This window comes from Sceloporus occidentalis, unplaced genomic scaffold (assembly GCF_023333645.1).
Source record: "Sceloporus occidentalis isolate IW3139 unplaced genomic scaffold, rSceOcc1.0.p SCAF_4, whole genome shotgun sequence".
NCBI classification, from domain to species: Eukaryota; Metazoa; Chordata; class Lepidosauria; order Squamata; family Phrynosomatidae; genus Sceloporus; species Sceloporus occidentalis.
The window spans coordinates 176,631,978-176,656,111 of record NW_028316984.1 but is presented as its reverse complement, the minus strand read 5'-3'; the positions used below and the strand labels follow the sequence as shown (position 1 = coordinate 176,656,111).

Genomic DNA, 24,134 nt, shown 5'->3' with positions numbered 1-24,134 from the left:
ATTTACATGAAACCGCTGGGAGAGATCATCCAGAGACACGGGGCGCGGTGTTATCAGTATGCTGATGACACCCAAATATGCTTCTCGGTGTCTCCGACTGATGCAGTGACTAGGGATGGCATCTCTCCTCTAAATGCCTGCTTGGAGTCAGTAATGGGCTGGATGAGGGAAAACAGACTCAGTCTGAATCCAGAGAAAACGGAAGTACTTGTGATAGGTTCCCCTGGCCCGGGAAAGGAAATTTGTCCACCTGTCCTGAATGGGGTCACGCTCCCCCTGAAGGACTCAGTTCGCAGTCTGGGGGTGCTTTTGGACTCGTCGCTCCACCTGACTTCTCAGGTGGATGCAACGGTCAGAAGTGCCTGTTATCAGCTTCGGCTGATACGCCAGCTACGACCCTACCTAGGCCAGAGGGACCTTGAAACGGTGGTACATGCTCTGGTAACCTCTCGATTGGATTTCTGTAATGCTCTCTACATGGGGCAACCCTTGTATCAAACCTGGAAGCTTCAATTAATACAGAATATGGCAGCAAGGCTGGTCACTGGATGTTCCAGGGCTAACCATATAACACCTATTCTGCAAGATCTACACTGGCTGCCCATTCGCTTCCAAGCACAATACAAGGTGTTGGTTATTACCTATAAAGCCCTAAATGGCTTGGGCCCAGGGTACTTGGAGGACCGCCTCTCCCCGTACAATCTGCCCCGCACTCTCAGGTCGGTCGGGAAGCATTTGTTGAGGGTCTCGAAGACGAGATATACATCGACCTCACAAAGGGCATTCTCCATCTCAGCCCCGCAGATTTGGAACACCCTCCCTAACGAGCTCCGTTCCGTCACCTCCCTAGACCTTTTTAGAAAAAAACTCAAGACTTTTCTTTTTCAACAAGCTTTCCCCCATGTATCCTGATATTGTTTTCCCTCGATATGCACATTGTTTTATCCAGCTAGTTAGTATTGGGTTTTAATAGTTGTATGGTTTCAATAGTTTTTAATTGTAATTTTAGTAGTTTTATCATCTGATTATGATTATAATATGTTATGTTTTATTTTGAATTGATTTGTTTTGTTCTGTTGTACACCGCTTTGATCTATTTTGGAAAAGCGGTCTATAAATAAACTGTATTATTATCATCATCATCATCATCATCATCATCATCATCATCATCCCAGGAGGCTGATGGATTCGGATGGATTCCTGAGGGCTCTTGGGAAGCTTTCTGTCACTTTGGCAGGCAATTCTATTGGAGCCGTTGCCAATGTTCGGAATGGGGAAATGGCCAGGGCAGTGGACACAATCGCTCCTGATCATCCCCTCTTACAGAGTAGAGACAAACCAGCCCCTTGGTTCTCCAAGGAGCTGATGGTGATGAAGCTAGTAAGATGGAGACTAGAGTGATGTTGGTGGAAGACTGAAAGTGAATCTGACTGAACACAAGCTAGAGCCTATTTGAAGGCCTACTGAGTGGCAGTAGGTTGGAATTATTTTTTGCTGCCAGCATTGCATCTGCATGAAGTTGTCCAGCAGAGCTGTTGCGAGTGGTAAGGGATCTCTTACATACCCACCCACAAATAGAAAATGTAGACCACTCGGAGGCCCGCTGTGAAGAATTTGCATAGCATTTTGCAGATAAAATTGCTCAGATCCACTCCAACCTGGATACTACAGTTGATACAGTGACAGTGGATGTAATTCTTGGCATCTTTCTTCCAGTGTTAATAGATACTTTTCAACTTGTGCAGCCTGATGATGTGGACAGGATCCTTGGAGAGGTAAAAACCACCACATGTGTCTTGGACCCTTGTCCTCCTTGGTTTATTAAACAGGCCAGAGGGGGACTGCCTGAGTGGGTAAAGGAGGTAGTCAATGCCTCCCTCCAACAAGCCAGAATTCAATCTTGCCTAAAGGAGGCAGTTGTAAGGTCTTTGTTTTAAAAAAGCCATCTCTGAATCCCACAATAATGAATAATTATCAACCAATGTCCAACCTACTATTTTGGGCAAGGTGTTAGAACGTGTGGTGGCTTCCCAACTCCAGGGATTTCTGGATGAAACGGATTATCTAGATCCATTTCAATCTTGTTTTAGGCCAAGCTCTGGAACAGAGACAGCCTTGGTCGCCTTGGTGGATGACTTATGCAGGGAATTGGACAGGGGGAGTTGTCCCAGTTGGTTCCGCTGGACCTCTCTGTGGCTTTCTCCATGGGATTGGAGGTACTGTTTTACAGTGGCTCCGTTCCTTCCTGGAGGGACGAACCCAGAATGTGGTGATAGGGGACTCCTGCTCGACCTCCTGGCCATTGGCCATTGGCTTGTGGGGCCTCCCAGGGTTCTGTGTTGTCCCCTATGCTATTTAGCATATGAAGCTGCTGGGAGAGATCGTCTGGAATTTTGGGGTGCCGATGACACTCAACACTGCTACTCCTTTCCATCCCAATCCAAGGAGGCTGTCCTGGTCTTAAACCAGTGTCTGTCATCAGTAATGGATTGGATGAAGGCAAATAAGTTGAAACTTAATCCTGACAAGACAGAGCTGCTTCTGGTCAGTTGGAGGTCAGATTAGGGAATAGGGTTCCAGCCTGTGTTAAATGAGGTCACACTCCACCTGAAGATCCAGGTTCGCAGTTTGGGGGTACTCCTGGACTAAGTTTTGAATCTGGAGGCCTAGGTTTCTGCAGTAACTAGGAGTGCTTTTCCACATTTGAAACTTGTGTGCCAACTGCACCTGTTCCTTGAGATGCAGGATCTGGCCTCGGTGGTACATGGCTTGGTTATATCCCATTTGGACTACTGTAATGCGCTGTACATGGGGCTGCCTTTGAATAGTGTTTGGAAACTTCAGCTGGTCCAAAGAGCTGTAGCCAGGTTGCTAACAGGGACAGGTTACAGAGATCATACAACACCCCTGTTGAAACAGCTCCACTGGTTCCCAGTTTGTTTCCAGGCACAATTCAAAGTGCTGGTGATGATCTGTAAAGCCCTATATAGCTCAGGTCCAGGTTATTTGGCAGACTGCATCTCCCTCTATGAGCCAGCCTGGGCTGTGAGATCCTCAGGGGAGGCCCTTCTCTCCATCCCACCACCATCACAAGCATGGTTGGTGGGGACACGAGAGAGGGCCTTTTCCGTGACTGCCCCTAGACTCTGAAACTTCCTGCCCAGGGAGACCACAATGGTCCCTTCCTTAATGGCCTTCCATCGACATGTGAAAACTTTCCTCCCAGGCAGGCTTTCAAAACAGAAAGCTTTTAAAGAATAGCTTGGGGTACTATATTGTTTGAAAATGTTTTCATAGAATCATAGAATCATAGAATCGTAGAGTTGGAAGAGACCACTAGGGCCATCCAGTCCAACCCCCTGCCATGCAGGAAATCCAAATCAAAGCATCCCTGACAGATGGCCATCCAGCCTCTGTTTAAAGACCTCCAAGGAAGGAGACTCTATCACCTTCCGAGGAAGTGCATTCCACTACCGAACAGCCCTTACTGTCAGGAAGTTCCTCCTAATGTTCAGGTGGAATCTCTTTTCCTGTAGCTTGCATCCATTGTTCCGGGTCCTGTTCTCTGGAGCAGCAGAAAACAAGCTTGCTCCCTCCTCAATATGACATCCTTTCAAATATTTAAACAGGGCTATCATATCACCTCTTAACCTTCTTTTCTCCAGGCTAAACATCCCCAGCTCCCTAAGTCATTCCTCATAGGGCATGGTCTCCAGACCCTTCACCATTTTTGTCGCCCTCCTTTGGACACGCTCCAGTTTCTCAATGTCCTTTTTGAATTGTGGCGCCCAGAACTGGACACAATATTCTAGGTGGGGCCTGACCAAAGCAGAATACAGTGGCACTATTACTTCTCTTGATCTAGACACTATACTTCTATTGATGCAGCCTAAAATAGCATTGGCCTTTTTAGCTGCCGCATCACACTGTTCACTCATGTTCAACTTGTGGTCTACTTGGACTCCTAGATCCCTTTCACACGTAGTTTCATTCAGCCAGGTGACACCCATCCTATATCTGTGCATTTTATTTTTCCGCCCTAAGTGCAATACCTTACATTTCTCTGTGTTGAATTTCATTTTGTTAGCTTTGGCCCAGCTTTCTAGTCTATTCAGGTCATTTTGAATCTTGATCCTGTCCTCTGGGGTATTAGCTATTCCCCCTAATTTGGTGTCATCTGCAAATTTGATAAGTATGCTCCCAATTCTGTCATCCAGGTCATTGATAAAGATGTTGAATAGCACTGGGCCCAGGACAGAGCCCTGTGGGACCCCACTGGTCACTTCTCTCCAGGATGAAAAAGTGCTGTTGTTGAGCACCCTTTGGGTTCGGCCGGTCAACCAATTACAGATCCATTTAACAGTTCCTTTGTCTAGCCCACCTTTTACAAGCTTGTTTGCAAGAATGTCATGGGAAACCTTGTCAAAGGCCTTACTGAAATCAAGATATACTATATCCACAGCATTCCCTTCATCTACCAAGCTGGTAATTTTGTCAAAGAAAGAGATTAGATTTGTCTGGCATGACTTGTTTCTCTGAAACCCATGTTGACTTTTTGTGATTATGGCATTGCCTTCTAGATGTTCACAAACTCTCTGTTTAATGATCTGCTCCAGAATCTTTCCTAGAACTGATGTCAGACTAACTGGACGATAATTGTTGGGATCCTCTTTTCCCCCCTTTTTGAAGATGGGGACAACGTTTGCCCTCCTCCAGTCTGCTGGGATCTCTCCTGTTCTCCAGGAGTTTTCAAATATGATTCCCAATGGCTCCGATATTACTTTTGCCAGTTCTTTTAATACCCTTGGATGGAGTTCATCTGGTCCCGGAGACTTAAATTCATTTAGATTAACAAGGTGTTCCTCTACTATCTCTTTACTTATTCTGTGCTGAAATTCCCCTATTCTGTCCTCTGCTCCATTATCCTCAGGTTGAGCACCCTTTGCCTTTTCTGAGAAGACTGAGGCAAAGAAGGTGTTGAGTAATTCTGCCTTTTCTCTATCTCCTGTTAGCATTTTGCCATCTTCTCCACGCAGTGGCCCTACCGTTTCCTTCTTCTTCCTCTTGCTGCGGACATATCCAAAAAAGCCCTTTTTATTGTTCTTAACCTCTCTAGCAAGCCTGAGTTCATTCTGCGCTTTAGCTTTTCTGACTTTACCCCTACACATGCCTGCTATTTCTTTGAATTCCTTTTTCGTGATTTCCCCCTTTTTCCATTTCTTATACATGTTCCGTTTCAAACTTAGCTTGGTTGAAAGTTCCTTAGTCATCCATCCTGGTTTCTTGAGACACCTCCCGTTTTTCTTTCTCACTGGAACTGTTTGAAATTGTGCCTTCAGTATCTCCCTTTTGAGAAAGTCCCATCCGTCCTGAACTCCTTTATCTTTTAGTATTTCTGACCATGGAATCGCCCTCACTACTTCTCTAAGTTTACTGAAATCCGCTCTCCTAAAGTCTAGGATGCGTGTCTGACTCTGCCTGGCTTCTCCTCTCCATTGTATAACAAACTCCAGGAGAACATGGTCGCTTCCACCTAAGGATCCCACCACTTGCACCCCATTAACCAAGTCATCCTTGTTGGTTAGGATCAGATCTAAAATAGCTGACCCCCTTGTTGCCTCTTCCACCTTTTGGACCATGAAATTGTCTTCCAGGCAAGTGAGGAATTTGCTAGACCTTGAGGATTTTACTGAGTTTGACTTCCAGCAAATATCAGGATAGTTGAAGTCGCCCATCACTACTACATCTCTCTTTTCTGACTGTGTGGTCATCTGTTCTAGAAAGATATCATCCAATTCCTCAGTCTGACTTGGGGGTCTGTAGTAGACTCCCACCGTAACACCCTTGTTGTTTCCCTCCCCTTTGATTCTTATCCAGATGCTCTCCACCTGGCTTCCATGATTGATGTCCAGGATCTCTTCACTGGTGTAAATATCTCTGACATATAGTGCTATTCCTCCTCCTTTCCTGTTTGGCCTATTTCTCTTAATAAGGTTATACCCCTCTATTTCCACATTCCAATCATGAGACTCATCCCACCAGGTTTCAGTGATGCCTATTATATCATATTTGCTTTGTTGTACTAGGAGTTCGAGTTCATCTTGCTTATTTCCCATGCTCTGTGCATTAGTGTAGAGACATCGCAGACCATGGTTCCCTTTTACTTGCTGCCCTGTGCAAGTTTTTTTGCCTCCCACTGCTGGGTCCTTGCACTGTTTGCCTTGTTTCCTCTATGTCAGTTTGACTATTTTCGCCATCCCTTTCGCCTTCCTTAATATTGTCTCCCTTCCCCTCGGAACTCAGTTTAAAGCTCTCCTGATCAAGTTCTTGAGACTGTTGGCAAAAACATTTCTTCCAACTGGCGTGAGATGCAACCCGTCTGTTGCAAGAAGTCCCTCCTCATGGAACCGCAGCCCATGATCGAAGAATCCAAATCCTTCTCGGCGGCACCATCTGCGAAGCCAGTTGTTCACATCTGCTATTTTCCTCTCCCTTCCTGGACCATGCCCTTCAACTGGCAGAAGAGACGAGATGACAACCTGTACATCCATTCCTTTCAGCTTCCTACCAAGCCCCTCGTAATCCCTTTTGATGTTCCGAATGCTGTGTCTTGCAGTATCATTAGTTCCCACGTGGACCAAAAGGAAGGGGTATTGGTCAGTAGGCTTGACCAGTCTTGTCAGCCTCTCTGTCACATCACGGATCTTTGCACCTGGAAGACAACACACCTCTCGAGACATCTTGTCAGGCCTACAAATCACTGCTTCTGTACCCCTCAGCATGGAGTCCCCCACTACGACCACACGCCTCCTCCGAGGCTTAGCAGCGACTGTTCCCTCGGGTGGGACTCTCAGGCTCCCCTGCTCTGTCCCAGAAGTCTGTCCATGCTGCTCTTCTTCATCCTCCTTGATAAGGGAAAGAGCTTCGAATTGATTCTCTAGCTGCAAGCTCCCCGAACAATTCCTTCTTGGCTTACTTCTCTTTGTGACATTCCTCCAGCTGTCTGCCTCCTCTGTTTGGCAAGTGACCTCTTCCACCCTAGCATCTTCCTCTGCGTGGTACTCATCCAAGATGGTTAGTTCTATTGTGTCCAGGAAATCCTCTTGTTCCCTAATATGCTGAAGTGTAGCTACTCTGGACTCCAGCTGCTGCACTTTCTCCTCCAAGAGTGCTACCAACTTGCACTTGGTGCATGTGAAGTTCTCCACTTCTGTAGGCAAGAAGAGAAACATCCCACAAGAGTTGCAGGTGACTGCGGCAGATCCCTCGTTGTCCATACTGCAAAGTCTTTAGTAATAAATATAACAGTCAATCTACTGGGAATACTTCTTTAAAGGTAAGTACTGGCTGCTATCTTACACTTAAAGGGAAGGTTCTGTTTCAATATCTGATTCTAACCTGATGCCACTTGAGCAGAGTTGCTGAGTTAAAGAAAACGAAAATTCTCTCTGGCCGGACTGTTCTGGAAGGCTCTGGAAGTTGGTATATAAAGCTAGCCTGCTAGCTCCGCCCCCTTGTGACTCACAGATGTGACTCACAGAAGCTCCGTCCCTTCAGCAACGAGCACACGGTCTTGAGCACACGGTCTCAAAATGGCTGCCAATGGCTGCTTATCTTCTTAAAGTATTTGTAATGTGTTTTAATTATTGTAGTAGTTTAATTCTGTTTTGATGTACTATTTTTGTATGTTTTTAATTGTATTATTTTTTAATGTTGTAAGCCGCAATGAGTCCCACTCCTGGGAGAAGGGCGGGATATAATAATAATAATAATAATAATAATAATACAATACAATACATAAAGTTTGAAAAGTTAAACCAGTACTCCCACATTGTGAAAGAAACATGAACAAGAACTTTCTCATATCTATGTCAAAAATGATTAAAACCAGACTAGAATTTTTAAAAGAAGTCAGTAATCTTAGTTCAAATTAAGATTAACATCTACGCTGTAACATTAATGCATATGAACTTGATATTCCAGTAAGGAATAAGTTTAATAAGCCAAGAAGGACAAGGAACCAAGACACATGTGGTAGCTTTTACCTCCCCAAGAATCCTGTCCACAGCATCAGGCAGTACAAGCTGAAAAGTATCAATTAAAACTGGACATTGTCCTTTTATATCTCCACAGAGTACAGCTGTACAATATTTTCCACATCTGTACAGGGCAGAGTAAAGCAGAGGTACTTTTTAGGGACTTCAACTCCCAGAACATGCTTCTGAGAGAGGTTGGCAACTGTAGTCCAAAAATCCCCAAGTACCCCATGCTCTTGTACAATGGCAACACAGAGAGCACTCAGTTGAACACAAAAAGGAAGAAGCTAGATCACAATCTAGTTGTCAGTCTCTGGGTGACTTGCAGTAACCAGAAAAGATTTCTGATTCCCAATCAGATCTTGAAATTATTCATCAAAATTTAACCCACTTCCCCACTTCATTAATGAACATTTTCAACAGTGATTTCAAAATGAGTTAAAGTTAAATGCCAACAACTTTTTTAAAGTAACTATTATAGCTTATTTTTACTTTGATTTGTTATTCACCATTTTTAGAAATTTTAAATGATATTTTTTTGAAAAATCAATTTGTTATAGAATACATTTTTATCACCATTTTAACATCAACATACTAATTTTCTTCAGTGACAACACTGTTTCAAAGCCCTGCTCCCAACTGATTAAATGTTTTTAATGCCAACATTAGGTAAAGCCTACAGTAATTAGAAGTGATCTTCTGCCAAATTAATTCTAGTACTGAAAACAAGACCCTGGGATCAGAATGTGCTGGAAAAAAATGCTGTTTGCACTTGGTTTTGTTTGGCAGATCTTGGGGTTTTAGTGAAAAATACAGTAGGCTTGTCAAACCAAACATTTAGCCATCCCTCCTGCAAGGTTCAGTTTTTTTATTCTGTGAAAAGAAAGAATTTCCAAGTATATGGTTCTGACCTGCATCTGTTTGTAGCCATCTTGCTCCCTTCTAAGTGCAGACTCGGCATCATGTAGCCTTTCCTGAAGGGTCTGGAGAGCTTGATTGTGCAGGCTAGTCCCTTCACTGTTATCCTGAATTATTCTTGACAGGTAGAAATAAAGGTTTGCTATTATAGAAATGAGGTACATTATTTGGTGTTAAGATACTATTCAGCCTTCTATACTCAACTTTTAATTCCTTTAATTCTATCCCTCCCCAAGACCACTCCTTCCTTTACCCTGCCTCCCAAGCAGTTACTGCTGCCCTTAGCAGTAAACAACAACCATGTTTAGTAGTGATTCACCATCCTCAGTACCATATTCTCAATTAATTTCTCTGAGCTCACCTGATCAAGAGTGGGGAAGAGCCAATGGAACTGATACAGCTGGAAAAACTTGGCAGTAGTTCCTGAACTTTGTTCCCCTAATTTGTTGGAGTTCCAGAGTCTTTGACCAGTGGCCATACTAGAAGGGGTTCTGGGGATTTGAACTGCAGCAGTGAGGAAACTAGGTTTGGGAAGTAATTGTCTAGAGCAGTGGTTCTCAACCTTCCTAATGTTACGACTCTTTAATACAGTTTCCCATGTTGTGGTGACCCCCAACCATAAAATTATTTTCGTTCTACTTCATGTGTTTTCCAATGGTCTTAGGCGACACCTGTGAAAGGGTCATTAGACCCCAAAAGGGTCACGACCCACAGGTTTACAACTGCTGGTCTACAGCAATGCTTCTTAAACTATCTGATTGGGACAGTAGAATTTTCTTGCCTCAATGTGCCAGCACCTGGCACCATATATGTGCCCATGTTTCTTTCTCTCCTAGAAAGCTACTGCTGGCCAGGAATCAATAGCTCACAGAATGGCATTGGTGCATGGACCACCACCCTGAGGAAAACTGGCCTAGAAATCATAAACAGATTCTGCCCACCCATCACCCACCCTTTAGTTTGGTTTACTGAGCACCTGTCCCCTACAGTCCTTCTTCAACCCTCAGTGAATTTAAGAACGAGCTTGCAATATTGCTCAGAGAAGATACTGTTGAAACAAAACAACAGCTGCTCAAAATTTATTTGGGCTGCATCTGCACTGCAGAAATAATCCAGTTTGGTACCACTTTAACTGGTATGGCCAGTGGTCATGCTTGTTGGACAATTCTTGGATGTGTCATTCAGAAAAGTAATGTTTCCAAGCTCTGTCCAAACCACCACATAGCTCTCTCTAAACCAGGAGCAGCAGCTCCTATACTACCAATGTATCATTTCAACTGGTTCTTCTTCAACATTCACAATGAACATTCTTCTATGAAGAACAGGGATTGCTATTCAAGCCACTGGCTATTGAAGAGGAAGTAGCAAGTCAGATTACACAGAGATGTAAATGTTATCTCAGAAGGAAAAGCGTATACAGTGAAGATACTGTAGTTTCTAAAGAGCTCTCTGAAATCATGAAATGGCAAGTAGGATTTTGGATACCGTGATTTTTCATTCTGTAGTGCTTCCAGTGCTTTATTACGTGAGTTCAAAAGCTGATCAGCTTCCTGTAGCCTGACTTTGAGGACAGCCAGTTGGGAATCCTTGGCGGCAGCAGCTTCTGTCAGATCATCAACTTGAGCTTGAAGTTCTCGAACAAGCCTGTCATTGTTTGAGTGATCAGCATTCCACTTTTCAACCCTTGCTCGGGCACTGTTTAATTCTGCAAAATTTAGGTTAGCAAATGTCAGCACGGCTGAGGAATTTATTAGCAAGTTCATTTATAGGCTTCATTTCCTAAGTGTTCAGCATAATTCTGACAGCAATAAGAAAGCAGGATGCAAATAAGTAATCAAACTAGTGAGTGTTTGGCTATGTTGGTACAAAGGTTTCCAGTTTCCTTTTTTATTGTTGTTGGATAAATTTTTATTATATTTTCTAACATCATGCTATAATATCCAGTATAACAACTGTCCTCCCAGAAGTGATGCATAAAACATCATTCGGTATTCAGGTACATAGCCATTAAATAAATACCTAAGTGTTTTCTCACACAGTCAACCAAAAGGACCTGAACATCTTTGAAATCCATCACTGTCTTTCCCTTGCCACATATCTATATTATGCTAAAATAATAGTTTTGGGTGTGTCTTTTTTCCTTTATTTCCTTTAGTCATTTGAAATATATTTGCTAATTTTTCAATCAAGCTTAATTGCCACACCTTATTATACCAGCTCATCAGAGCAAATCCCCTTTAAATTCTTCTGCAATTGAGCAATAACCACCAGTTTCTTAAATTAGGCACAGACTAGTATAGGCTTACATCACCTATTCTGTAGGTGAAGATATATCTATTTAGGTAGGCTTTTGAATTTTATTTATGGAGCTGTAATGTGCATGTAAGTGGTTTGCTGTATTTTAAATCTTTTATTGTAACTATATTTTAAATATGTTTTAAAGTGTTTCAGCTGTCTTAATAATGTTTTTAATAATACTGATATTTAATTCTTTTTAACATTTGCAAATTAGTGTTTTAATGGGATCTTTTCAATTTTTTGTAAGCCTTGATTCTCACTTTGGGGGAAAGGTGGGCTAAAAATCCAACAAATAAGTAAACAACTTTCCCACTACCTGTTACTTGATCCAACCAAAATGACTGATACAGTACTTGCCATTTTCACTATACAATCTAGGTATTCAGGGATTACAAAGATCACCTTAGTAATAATTTTGACACAGTCCTGTGAAACCGTTTTAGCCACTGCACAATACTAGTCCACAAAATCTCCAAAGTTATTACCATGGTGTCAAATTTTTCAAACCTTTCCCTACCTGTTTGGGTATCTTTGACTCGCTGAATTAATGATGCCATTTCTTGATTTAAAGATTGCACTTCATTCCGCAGAAGTTGATTCTCCAGGCGAAGATTGGACAACTCGTGTGATTTGCTATCATTAGCTGCAAGGCTGGGATTAGCTTCTACACTTTGCAGGGAATCTTTCTTGATATCCACATCTGTCTCCAACCCAGAACTGGAACTATCAGGAGTTTCTGTATGAAGAGAACCATACTTAACCAAGAGCATTTCTTAGTTCACCTTCTTTCTTTAACAGTGCAAAATCCTATATTCGATCTGAAGCAAGCCATACAGAGTTTAATGGGACTTACTTTCACATAAGCAAGTACATGTTGGGTCTCCCTTATCTGGAAAGCCAAAACCCAAAACATTCCCCCTCACCCCCCAAAAAAAATTCATGGGTGGCTGAGATCATGACACCTTTGCTTTCTGATGGTTCAATTTGTTTCATGCCCCAAATTATTAAAAATATTGTATAAAATTACTTTCAGGTTATGTGTACAAGGTATGTTATTATTTACTATTATTATTATTAACCTTTATTTATGAAGTGCTGTAAATTTACACAGCGCTGTACATGCAATCTTTTTAATTAGATGGTTCCCTGCCCTCGGGCTTACAATCTAAAAAGACATGACACAGAAGGAGAAGGGAATGGTGGCGAGAAAGGGTAAGAGGTCCAGCAGTTCCTCTCTACCTCCGAGGCCTGGACCAAGGCAGATGGACTGGAGGGAGGGTTTGGCTTCAAAATGGAAGGTTAATCTTCATCCAGGGAAAATACATACTCTCAAGCAGGATAATACATATACAATACATAGCAATACAGGAAATGGTTCGATAAACAGGCAACAAAAGAACATCAGATAGTAAGCGACAATTATGCAATGCCTGGGAAGGCTTCTCTGAACAGGATGGTTTTCAACTCCGTTTTGAAGCTAGTTAAAGAAGTGATGGCTCTTGCTTGTGGGGGAAGAAGGTTCCAGGAGTGAGGGGCAGCAAGTGAAAAGGGGCGAATCCGGGATGGGGCAGAGGAAATCCTGGGCTGGGACAGCAGACCTTGACTACCAGAACGGAGGGCCCTAGTGGGAAGGTGAGGAGAAAGAAGGTCTGATAAGTAAGGAGGGGCCAGTCCATGGAGGGCTTTAAACGTCGACAGCAGGAGCTTGTACTGAATATGGAAAGGGAGGGGGAGCCAGTGAAGGGATGCCAACACAGGAGAGATGTGGTCAGAGCGGTGGGTGGAACTGATAATGCGTGCAGCTGAATGCTGAACAGAGATTAAAGGACGGAGGTGAGAAAGAGGAAGCCCAGCCAGGAGGACGTTACAGTAATCGACTCGTGAGACCACTAGGGCATGGACCAGGATCTTGGCAGTAGAGGCGGAGAGATATGGTCAGATTTTGGCAATATTGTACAAGAAGAATCTACAAGCCTTGGCTGTGATCTGGATCTGAGGGATACACGACAGAGAAGAGTCAAAGATAAAACCAAGACTGCGGGCTTGCTGGACTGGTTGTGTTACCCATGCTGCTCCATATAAATTTTGGAATCAATGATAACCCTTAATGACCCCTGGATGAACTCTAGCAGCCTGTCCTCCATTACTGGCAAAGCGAGAGGACATGTACACCTCCCCTGAGGGGGCACCCATATTAACATCTCAGAGGGTCTGGGGAAGTCGCATGAAGGGATTATCTCAAGGCTGGGAAGAGTAAAAGGATTGCCTTCCCTGAAGCTATCAGCCTCCTCCTCGAACCTATTGTCCGAGTGGCATAAGCCCTTTTACTATCTAAAGCAGACATCCAGGTGAGAAGAAAATCCTTAGAACACCTTTGTTTCGGCCAAGCCAGCCTCTTTGCCTCAGGCCAGATTTGGCCTATAAAAAGTCCCCACTTTGGCTGCTCAGCGCGCCACTTTCAAGGTCTACTCACTCCACGTCAGTCAGACCTCTGTTTTGGTAGCCGGTACTTCTGCTCACTCCCAGGTTGCGGAGCAGACCTGTCTCACTGTCCAGCACCCCATTCGCTCCCCGGAGGGAATCTACATTCTGGTAAGCATATCCATTAGTAACGCCTGAAATCTGTTCCCATTTTCCAACCCTAACTTTCCTGAGTCCTGAATGTGTGTGTGAGTGTATGCGCAATGCATGTGTTTTTCCCCTGTTTTAATAAATTAGACATCTAGTTAATAATACCCGCCTCAGCTTTATTTATTGGGATCCCCTGGTCTACTCTGTATACATATCGGGAGACGATTCTGCAAGGGCCGTCGTAGCAGAATATTTGAGCTAATAACAATAATAATAAAATTCCCCTAAACGGACCCTTGGCTACAGTTGAATAGAAATGTTGTCCACAGAGACAGAAAAGGAGTGTTGAAGGCTGGGCTTAGGAGGAAAGACAAGAAGCTCTGTCTTGGACATGTTGAGCTTCAAACGCCGATGGCGCATCCACTGCGAGACAGCTGTAAGGCAAGACGAGACTTGCTGTTCAAGCCTTGGAGAAAGGTCAGGGGCAGAAAGATACAGCTGGGTGTCATCGGCATACAGATGGTAGGAAAAACCAAAAGAGCTGATGAGGACAGTGTGTAGAGAGAAAACAGAAGGGGACCCAGAACAGAGCCCTGGGGAACTCCAACAGATAAGGGAACAGGAGAAGAAGTCTGACCCCCTGCAACTACTGCAAAAGATCTGCCAGACAAGTAAGATCTAAATCAGTCGAGAACAGAGTCTGAGAACCCAAGGTCAGAGAGTATGTCAGTTAGGAGACAGTGATCAACAGTGTCGAAGGCTGCAGACAAATCGAGAAGGATGAGAACAGAGTAAAGGCCATTAGCCTTGGCCTGTAAAAGGTCATTCGAGATCTTAGTGAGAGCTGTCTCTGTGGAATGCCTTGGGCGGAAACCAGACTGAAAGGGATCAAGGATGGAGTTGGTTTCAAGAAACTTAAGACAGCGCAAATAAACAACCCGTTCCAAAACCTTAGAAAGAAAGGGGAGAAGAGAAATCGGACGATAGGTAGACAAAGAGGAGGGGTCAAGAGAAGTTTTTTTCAGAATTGGGGAAATGAGAGCATGTTTGAAGTCCGAAGGGAAGGAGCCTGTAGAGAGAGAGAGATTGAAGATACGGAGAAGCGAGGGCAGAAAGGAGGGAGCTATAGAGATTAGAAGATGAGTAGGAATTGGATCAAGAGTACAGGTTGCAGGTTTGGAAGAGTTCAGAAGTGTAGAGAGTTCATCCAAAGAGGCAGGAGGAAAGACAGAAAATTTGTTAGGCGAAGGCGATAGAAGATTAAGAGCAGAAGAAGAATCAGGAGGGACTATCTCAGAGCGAATGGTGGTAATCTTAGACTTCTGGTGACCCTATCATAGGGTTTTCTTGGCAGGTTTCTTCAGAAGGGGTTTGCCATGGCCATCCTCTGAGACTGAGAGACTGTGACTTGCCCAAGGTCACCCAGTTGATTTCCATGGCCGAGCCAGAATTCGAACCCTGGTCTCCAGTCGTAGTTCAACTCTCAAACCATTACACCATGCTGGTCCCGTACAAGGTATATATGAAACATAAATGAATTTTGTATATAAACTTGGGTCCCATTTCCAAGATATCTCATTTTGTACATATATGCAAAAACACGTATTCCTTAATTTTTTTTTTTTTTAAAAATCCAAAAGCCAAAACACTTCTGGTCCCAAGCATTTTGGATAAGGGAGACTCAGCCTGTACAGGATTGCAACCCAATAGCAAATTCACTACTGTAGCAATAAGGGACATTAGACATCAAGGTTTAAAGGTGTTCTTACTGAAATACTACTCCCATGAATCCATAACTAAATATAAACAAGGCAAATTGCATTGACATTTTAAAATGGAAAAAAATACAGAAATTGGAAAATTACTTTTTGTATAATTACTTTCAGAATCCCTGAACCAGTAAGGCTACCGGCTGTGTTACCTGGGGAATTATGGAATTTGTATTTCAAAGCAGTAACAGTTCCAAGTTCCATAGAAACAGTTAACAAGGCAGCTAATTTAAAAACCCAAATGCTGTCTACCTAAAATAAACCTTGTTTTTGTCATGTGCCCACAAAAACAAGTAAATGGTAGAAGTGTGTGTGTGTGTGCAGGCTACAACCATAGCTGGAAGCTAAATTAGTTTTGAGAGCCAGCATGGCGTAGTGGTTTGAGTGTAGGACTACTACTCTGGAGATCAGGGTTCGATTCCCCGCTTCAGCATGAAAAACAACGTCAACACTGGGTGACCATGAGCAGCTTCAGAGGATGGCAATGACAAGCCACCAATGAAGAAATCTGCCAAGAAAACCCTATGATAGATTCGCCATAAGTAAAAAATGACTTGGAGGTACACAACAACAAATTAGTCTTGGCAGGTCATGTGTTACATAGGATCACAAGTAGCAATAGCAACAGCATTTACATTTCTATACTGCTTCAGTGAACTCAGCATTCTAAGCAGTGTATAGTCTGTAAGCCAATTCCCCCCCCCCCCCCCCAACAAGCTGGGTACTTGTTTTACCAACCTACAAAAGGATAGAAGGCTAAGTCAACCTTGTAGCCCTGGTATCGAACTCACAATGTTGTGGCTGTAGTACTGGCATTTAACCACCAAGGCTCCTTGGGTAGGTGCAGACTGAACCACCTATTTCTTCCCAGTTTACCATTTTTATAAGTGACAAAGCTGATCCCCCAGAAATCTGCATCCTAAAGAGCTGTTCTGGACAGCCTCACATGAAAGGCTGAAGGAGGGAGGACAGATGCCCCACAATCCCTTCTGAGAAAACAATTTCACCAGTGTCAGGCATTCTGCCAGGCTTCTCACCGCATTAAGAATATGTGCCCAAGCTTGTTCATTTTCCTTTATTTCTCCACCACCTTCTATTTTCCTTTGATTTCACATCTTTTGACATCTCAGTTGCTTGCACCTCACATTAATTAGTTAATAGGATATGTCATTCACAAATGCCTTAAGCTATGAAGGCCAAGTGATGGTAAATTTAATAACATTCACAGTAACAGATCTATAGATTTTTAAAAAAAATAAATCAAAATTAACAGCAGGTACAGTGCCGTGCTGGCTATTAACCAGCTATATAATATCATATATTCTATATGAAACTGGAATTATTAGTCAAGCTCAGTTATTCATTCATATGAACAGCCAAACAGTAAAAAAATCTCACTGCACAAACAAACAGCAAGGCTGGGAAATTACAGTATATACAGCCAATGCTGTTTTATTGTTGCTATGCCCCTTCAAGTCATTTCTTATTTATGGTCAACCTCAGGCAAACCTATCATGGGGTTTTCTTGGCAAGATTTGTTCAGAGGCTGAGAGAGTGTGACTTGCCCAGCGGGTTTCCATGACCAAATAGGGATTTGAATCCTGATCTCCATAGTCCAACATTCAAAACGCTGTATCACACTGTATACCTAAAATAAAATACTGATAAATAAGAATATGTATTATCAGCTGATTAGTTTTCATTTTACTTGTGTAAAGATCAAGTCTTTTATTGGACCTGCTATTATAGTTTTGTGGCAGGGATGGGAAGTCTCAGTTTTTCCAAATGTTCTGGAGCACAACTCCCTGAAACCCTTCTAATTGGTTGGTACTTGGTATGGAAATCCAGCATATCTGGAGGGCCAAGGCCCTACTTTATGGCGTAAAATAAATCAGACTTATTTGATTCGGTATCTAATAAAAGGTGCATTGACACCTACAGATAATCTGAGCCATTAATAAATAAAACTGAAAGCATATTTTTCAAATATATATACGGTCATCCCTCCCGATCTGCAGTCTTGCCATTCACGTCCCTCGGTCTTTCACGTATGGCAAGCCAAGAAGGACATAATGGCACGTGTGCCTGATGCGCACGTGCAGTGCCATACACAGGAGCGCTCCCCCCATTGGAATCACAATTTAAAATACTCATACTAACACAATTTAAAATACTCATTTAAACATATTCTTTAACAGCCGTAGTTATGTGTAGTTACCATTGCCTTGGCTCTGAATTGAAGCATCTTCGGTTTTGACACTCTGTGAACTTGCTGATGCAGAGCTAATGCTAGAAGTCCGAGAATGATTTTGAGCAACAGCCACTCTACTTTTCTCTCTTTTAAGATCTTTTTTGCCATTAGGTTCCTTTTCAGAGCTATTGAGAAAATCAAATAAGAGTTCATCATTGGGTTCAGACTTTTTCTTTCGCACAAACTGGGAAGATGGTCTGTGCACAGAAACAGTTTCCAAGGGGGGAGATACTTCCACAGATGTTCTGGGTGCTGTTTTAACATTGGCAGTTCCTGCTAGGATTGTTGCTTTCTGATGCTTGATGTTATCCGCAGCTGAGGAGATAAAGCTTGATTTAGCTGATGCCTGAAATTGCTGCTCCCCCATTTGCTGGAACAGTTTGGGGCACTCACTGACCTCATCCAAGTGACTACTGCTATAAGCTACAGGACCAGGATTCTCTTTTTTGTTTAAAGCTGAGGCAGCTCCTTGATCTACCCGGTTGAGAAGGTCCTCTGCCTTTCCAGCCAGCTCAGCAAACCAAGACATGTTAGAGATGGCGTTCTATGCGGATGTCAATCATCAAATGTTCACCCTTGTGAAAGAAAGATGCAAACAGAAAGTTAGATTAAACAGACTGCAAGGATCAAATGTAAAAAAACTAGCCCACTTGGGTGCTATATCCTTATTGTCACAACTAAAAGCTAATTTCATATCACTGTGTTGAGGTGATCACATCTATAAAAACCACAGCTGAAATCCAAACATATACCAAACATATGCCAAGGTTTAGAAGCTTTTACATTCATGTCTTGCTTGTGGACTTTGCATGGGCGATTGGATGGTTACTGTGTGAACAGAAACCTGGACTGAATGGGCTGCTGGAATGGTTCAACAGTATTCACCTCATGTTGTTAAAAATGTAACAACTACAGGTTAGGTCTATCTTATCCGAAATATTTGGATCAGAAGTGTTTGGCATTTTGAATGTTTTTGGATTTTGGAATATTTGCATATACATAGTGAGATATCTTGAAGGTGGGACCCAAGTTTAAACATGAGATTAATCTTATAAACATAGCCTGAAGGTAATCTTATATACAATATTTTAATAATTTTATGCATGAAACAAAGTTTGTGTACACTGAACCATCAGAAAGTAAAGGTGTCACTATCTCATCCACCCAGGTAGACGATTTTGGATTTCAGAATTCCAGTTAAGGGAGATTCAACCTGTACTAAATCTGAGTAGAATGGTGTCTTCAGATGATTTCAACTGCTAAACAGTTTCCACTGAGAAAGAATTATACAAAATACTACTGGTTAAGAATGCATATCTGGCAGATTCATCTGCTTTACTGGAACACATGACCAACAATATGAATAAAGTTCTGTTAAAATATTTTAAAATTCATAGGTATGTTGGTCTAGAAATTATATAAGGCTCGTAAATCTAAGATATGATTGTAGAAGTCTGAAAGAGTTCAAAAAATTGCTAACACTGTTATATTTTTATTGCCAACTTATACAGTACGTTTCTTGTGTGGTACTCAAAATTTCCTAAACATTCCACACCTGATAAAAGGAAAAACAGTCCTTGCCTGTAGGATTACAGTAGAAAAAGATGCACTAGAAAAGTAAAACACAACAGGGAGAGATAAAGATCAAAGCCGCAAAAAAAGAGATTCCACTTAAGCATTTGGAGTAACGTTTTGACATTAAGAGCTATTTGACAGTGGAATGTACTGCCTTGGAGGGTGGTGGATTCAGAGTGACCAGATGTCCTAACCACAAAGGAGGACAAGGCACCACAAAATGTAGGACATTAAAGAAAAATGTAGGACATGACCAAATAAAATCTAGAAAATACTCATACCAACATAAATTCATGCTTCTTAGCCATGCTCAGAATGAAAAACATTTTGGAATTCCTCCTGAAATAGAAGGCTGAATGTAGGACATGTTCTGGGAAAAGGAGGACACCCTGCGTGGGCTGTCGTTCATTAGAGGCCTTTAAACAAAGGCTGAATGGCCCTCATTCGGGAGTGTTTCAGCTATGTATTTCTATATGGCACAGGGCTGGATTAGATGGTCCTTGGGATCATTCCAACTCTATGATTCCACAATTCTGTAATCAAAAAAACACATTCAGGAAGATGGAGCTAAGTAATCTTTCTAACACAGAGTGGAAAATAAGTTCCGGCAGCTACCTCTGTTCTGGCAGTAGGATGGGGAAAACTTAGTCTCCCTGAACCAGGATATTCTTCCTAGAAGGGAGGAGATATAGCTTTTGCAACTGGCACTTGGAGCGGAGAATTTTTTCAGGCAGAATGAGGAGGGAGCTGCTGTTTCAGTAGCCAATGGATGCTGCCAGACTGGTCTCCTCCTTGCCATGATGTTCTGCCCACAATACAAATGTCAGCCACAGATGCTGGCGAAACATCAGGAATAAACTCTTCTAGAACATGGCCACTTAGCCTGAAAAGCCTACAAAAAACTATGGATGCCGGCCGTGAAAGCCTTCGACTTCAGACTGTAAACTGAACAGTCACAGATACGGGTAACACCTTATCTCTGGATCATGACAGTAGGTTTTCCATTCCCTACCATCAGGAAGCCACAGCTAGGCGTATCAGTGACTGGTCAGTCCACATTCTACACTTGCGCACAACAATGAGCACCAGAAGACAGCTTGCACCTGAAGGAGAAACATTTCATCAGCTGACCCTTAGGCAATTATGTGAATATGGCCTTGCCATATTTAAACACATTACACTTTTCACTTTATGAAGTTACACCCTCACCTAACCTGTGCCTGTAATAGGTAGATTTGTTGGTGAACTGGAAGGGAAAAAAATATGTGGGACTAGCAAAGAACCATAATCACTGTCACATACCATTTATATTTGCACATGCTTCTGTAACCAGTCAATCTGCACGACTCTATTTCTCCTGCTTTTTGCTCATGTTTAAATACCTAGCCCTACACATTAGATCCCATTCCGTATAAATTCCTCCTGCCAGAGATACATCAGCCTTAAATTCTGCTACTTGCCCTCATTTACTTGTCTTCAGTTCATAAGACCCCTACTCCAACCTCTTTAGCTGCAATATTCCATATTATTCTGGCTTCACTTATCTCCTATGCAGAACAACCACATTCTCACTACAATTACCTTTGTACAGCAACATTAATAGCTGCATCCGCACTGCAGAATTAATGCAGTTTGAGACAGCTTTAGCTGCCATGGCTCAATGCTATTGAATTCTGATATTCACAGTTTTGTGAGATATTTAGCCTTCCATGTCGGAGAGCTCTTGTGCCACAGCAAACTACAAATCCCAGGTTTCCATAGAATGGCAGCATGGCAGATAAAGCAGTGCCAAACTGCATTAATTCTGCAGTGTGGCAGCAGGCAATACCACCCCTCTACAGTGTTGCCATCTTCTGTTTTTGGTCTGGTTGAGATCCTATGTCTCATTCAACTTGTTGTTAACTGCACTGGAGTCTACCTTGATGTATGGTGATCCTACAGGTGAGATCTCTCCAAGATCTCCTGTCCTCAACTGTTCTGCTCAGGTCCTGCAAATTTACAGTGCTTTACAAATAAAGTTTAATAATAATAATAATAATAATATTTTCCAGCTTACTGCTCATCATGAGGATCAGCATATTAAGGAGACAGCTCTGAGAGACAGAGATGGAAACACCACCACCATCACCGCCCACACAACAGCAATCCTATGCCTGGTTTGCTGTGGTTAACTGCCTTCAAGTAGACTTTGGCTCATGACAACTCCATGAATGGGACACCTCCAAAAAACCCTGTCTGCAATCTCTCTGCTCAGGTCCTGCAGGCTAAGGGCTCTAGCCTCCTTGATTTGAGTCTATGCATCTGGGATGCTGTCTTCTTCTCTTTCTACTACCCTCTTAAATGTTGGGAAGCCGCTCTGAGCCCCAGTTCTGGGAAAAGAGTGGGATACAAATAAATAACCTTTGACTGACTAGGTCATGAATGGCTATGGAACGCCCTTAAAGACATGGGAGTGCCAACACATCTGATAGCCCTAAAGAGGAATCTGTACTCAGGACAAGAGGCTACTGTCAGGACAGAACATGGAGAAAGAGAATGGTTCCCAATTGGCAAAGGAGTCAGACAAGGCTGCATCCTATCACTCTATCTATTCAACTGATATGCAGAACATACTGTAAGGAAAGGAGGCTTGGCCATGGAAGAGGCAGGGGCGAAAACAGGAGGAGGAAACATCAACCATCTGAGATACACGCCGACAAGACCATGATACTAGCAGAGACCCTCACAGACCTGGAACTCTATTGAGGAAGATCAAGGAAGAGAGTGCAAAGGCAGGATGGCTGCTGAACATAGATAACAACCTCCGAGGGCCTTCACAAGTTCAACCCAGACAGCGAGGAATAATGAGGTCAGGAAAGGGCTAGGGATGTGGAAAGAGAGGGAGGCCACACACGAGGAGGCATCGATGGCCTTTATTAAACAGCGCATGCACATGAGTTTGCAGGAGCTGGGCCTGAGAGATCTCATCCATAGGGTCGCCATGGGTCCAGACTGATAGGAAGGAAGATAACAAGCAAATACAACAACAACAACAACAACAACAACAACAGAGGCCCCCATCACTAACTACAACCCAATTGGCCCATACAGCCACATCTCAGTCTCTTCTTCTTTTTTCTGTTTAGGGACAAAACACACTGCAGAGATAACCCGCTTTAACTCTTTGTCTTTGCTATGGAATTCTGGGAGTTGGAGTTTGTTGTGGGGTCCAGAGCGGACTCCAACTCCCAGAATTCCATAGCAAAGAGCCAGATAGAGTTAAAGCGGTCCCAAACTGTGTTATTTCTCCAGTGTGGACGCAGCCCTTTGTCTCAGCCCACCTCCTCCTTCCCCTTTCTCCTCCAGGCCTCCGCTTACCCCGACTTCCAGACCGAGCCTCAGAGGGAAAGCCAGGCTCTGGAGCCACTGCCAGGCCCCAGCCTCGCCATCTTCCGGGAGACGTGGCCACTCTCAGCCGAGGAGGGCGCTAGGACCCAGCGGCATCCTTATCCCTCTGCCTTTCACTAAGGCGCCGGCGCAGGCAGGACTTATGCGGAAGTGAGACGAACGCGCATGCGCCGCACCAAAAAAAAAACCCTTCGCGGCGCATAGAGCTAGGAAAAGTATAGAACGAGACATAGATCTATTCTAATAGAAACCACCCACCCTTTCTTGGAGCAGGGAAGGAGGGACAAGTATGGTTCCATGCCAGCGTTCTCTGAAGATCAGTCAACAGTGCGATGCGGCATCTAAAAAGGCCAATGCGATTTAAGCTGCATCAATAAAAATATAGTGTCTAGATCAAGGGAAGTCATAGTGCCACTATATTCTGCTCTGGTCAGGCCCCACCTGGAATACTGTGTCCAGTTCTGGGCACCACAATTTTAAAAGGCCATTGAGAAACTGGAGCGTGTCCAGAGGAGGGCGACAAAGGTCTGGAAGCCTTGCCTTATGAGGAACGCCTTAGGGAGCTGGGGATGTTTAGCCTGGAGAAGAGAAGGTTAAGAGTTGATATGCTAGCCCTGTTTAAATACATGAAGGGATGTCATATGGAGCAAGCTTGTTTTCTGCTGCTCCAGAGACTAGGACCCAGAGCAATGGATTCATGCTAAAGGAAAAGAGATTCCACTTCAACATTGGAAGAACTTCCTGACAGTAAGGGCTGTTTGATAATAGAGCACCTCAAATGACTATGCTGCTCTGTTATTCTAGCTTTCTCCTGCCTGGAGCATTTACTTATATATGACAACTTGCAGGGTCAAATTAATATATAAATTAGATCGTAGGAGAGACAATTAGAAAAAGACTGCCATTTGTATTCTTCCTTGGATGGAGGGTCAACAAAAGTTTGGAACTTCAAGGATAGTCTGCAGCATGGACAATTCGCACATGGAAAATGTCCTGTGGGACCCGCAAGCGAGTTAGACACCCCATGAAGCATATCAAAATGTACCAACATGTCTTTCAATTTGTTTTTGTATGACTATAAGCAGTAATAGGGAGATTTTCATAGCCTTGACTATGTTCGATTAAATGCCAATGATTATAACACTTTTGATACTATCAGCCATAAGGAAAAATGTTAGACCACACTATGTTTTTTTAGGAGTTTTACATTTAGGTCTAAAAAGATCCTTAGCTCTCTGTAATGCTTGATTGATGACTTGGGTAGGATCACCTCTGTTCAGAAATTGTTTAACCAAGGTATCTGTTTCATATATATATATATAATCTTGT

At 43.0% G+C, this 24,134-nt stretch overlaps 1 protein-coding gene across 2 annotated transcripts in view; it reads right to left on the bottom strand.

Moving 5' to 3' along the window:
- Positions 1 to 22,930, bottom strand: part of GOLGA5 (golgin A5) — a 41,675-nt gene extending 18,745 nt beyond the window's left edge. The window contains exons 1-5 of one of the 2 annotated variants that reach the window (XM_089522424.1): positions 22,776 to 22,930; positions 17,811 to 18,418; positions 11,770 to 11,988; positions 10,440 to 10,659; positions 8,948 to 9,071 (exon numbers count right to left, since the gene is read on the bottom strand). In XM_089522424.1, coding sequence (XP_089378550.1) covers positions 8,948 to 9,071; positions 10,440 to 10,659; positions 11,770 to 11,988; positions 17,811 to 18,372 — 1,125 coding nt within the window. In that variant the 5' untranslated portion in view covers positions 18,373 to 18,418; positions 22,776 to 22,930. The remainder of the gene's footprint in view (positions 1 to 8,947; positions 9,072 to 10,439; positions 10,660 to 11,769; positions 11,989 to 17,810; positions 18,419 to 22,775) is intronic. The other variant, XM_089522423.1, reaches the window with a different exon arrangement.
- Positions 22,931 to 24,134: the final 1,204 nt, after the last annotated feature.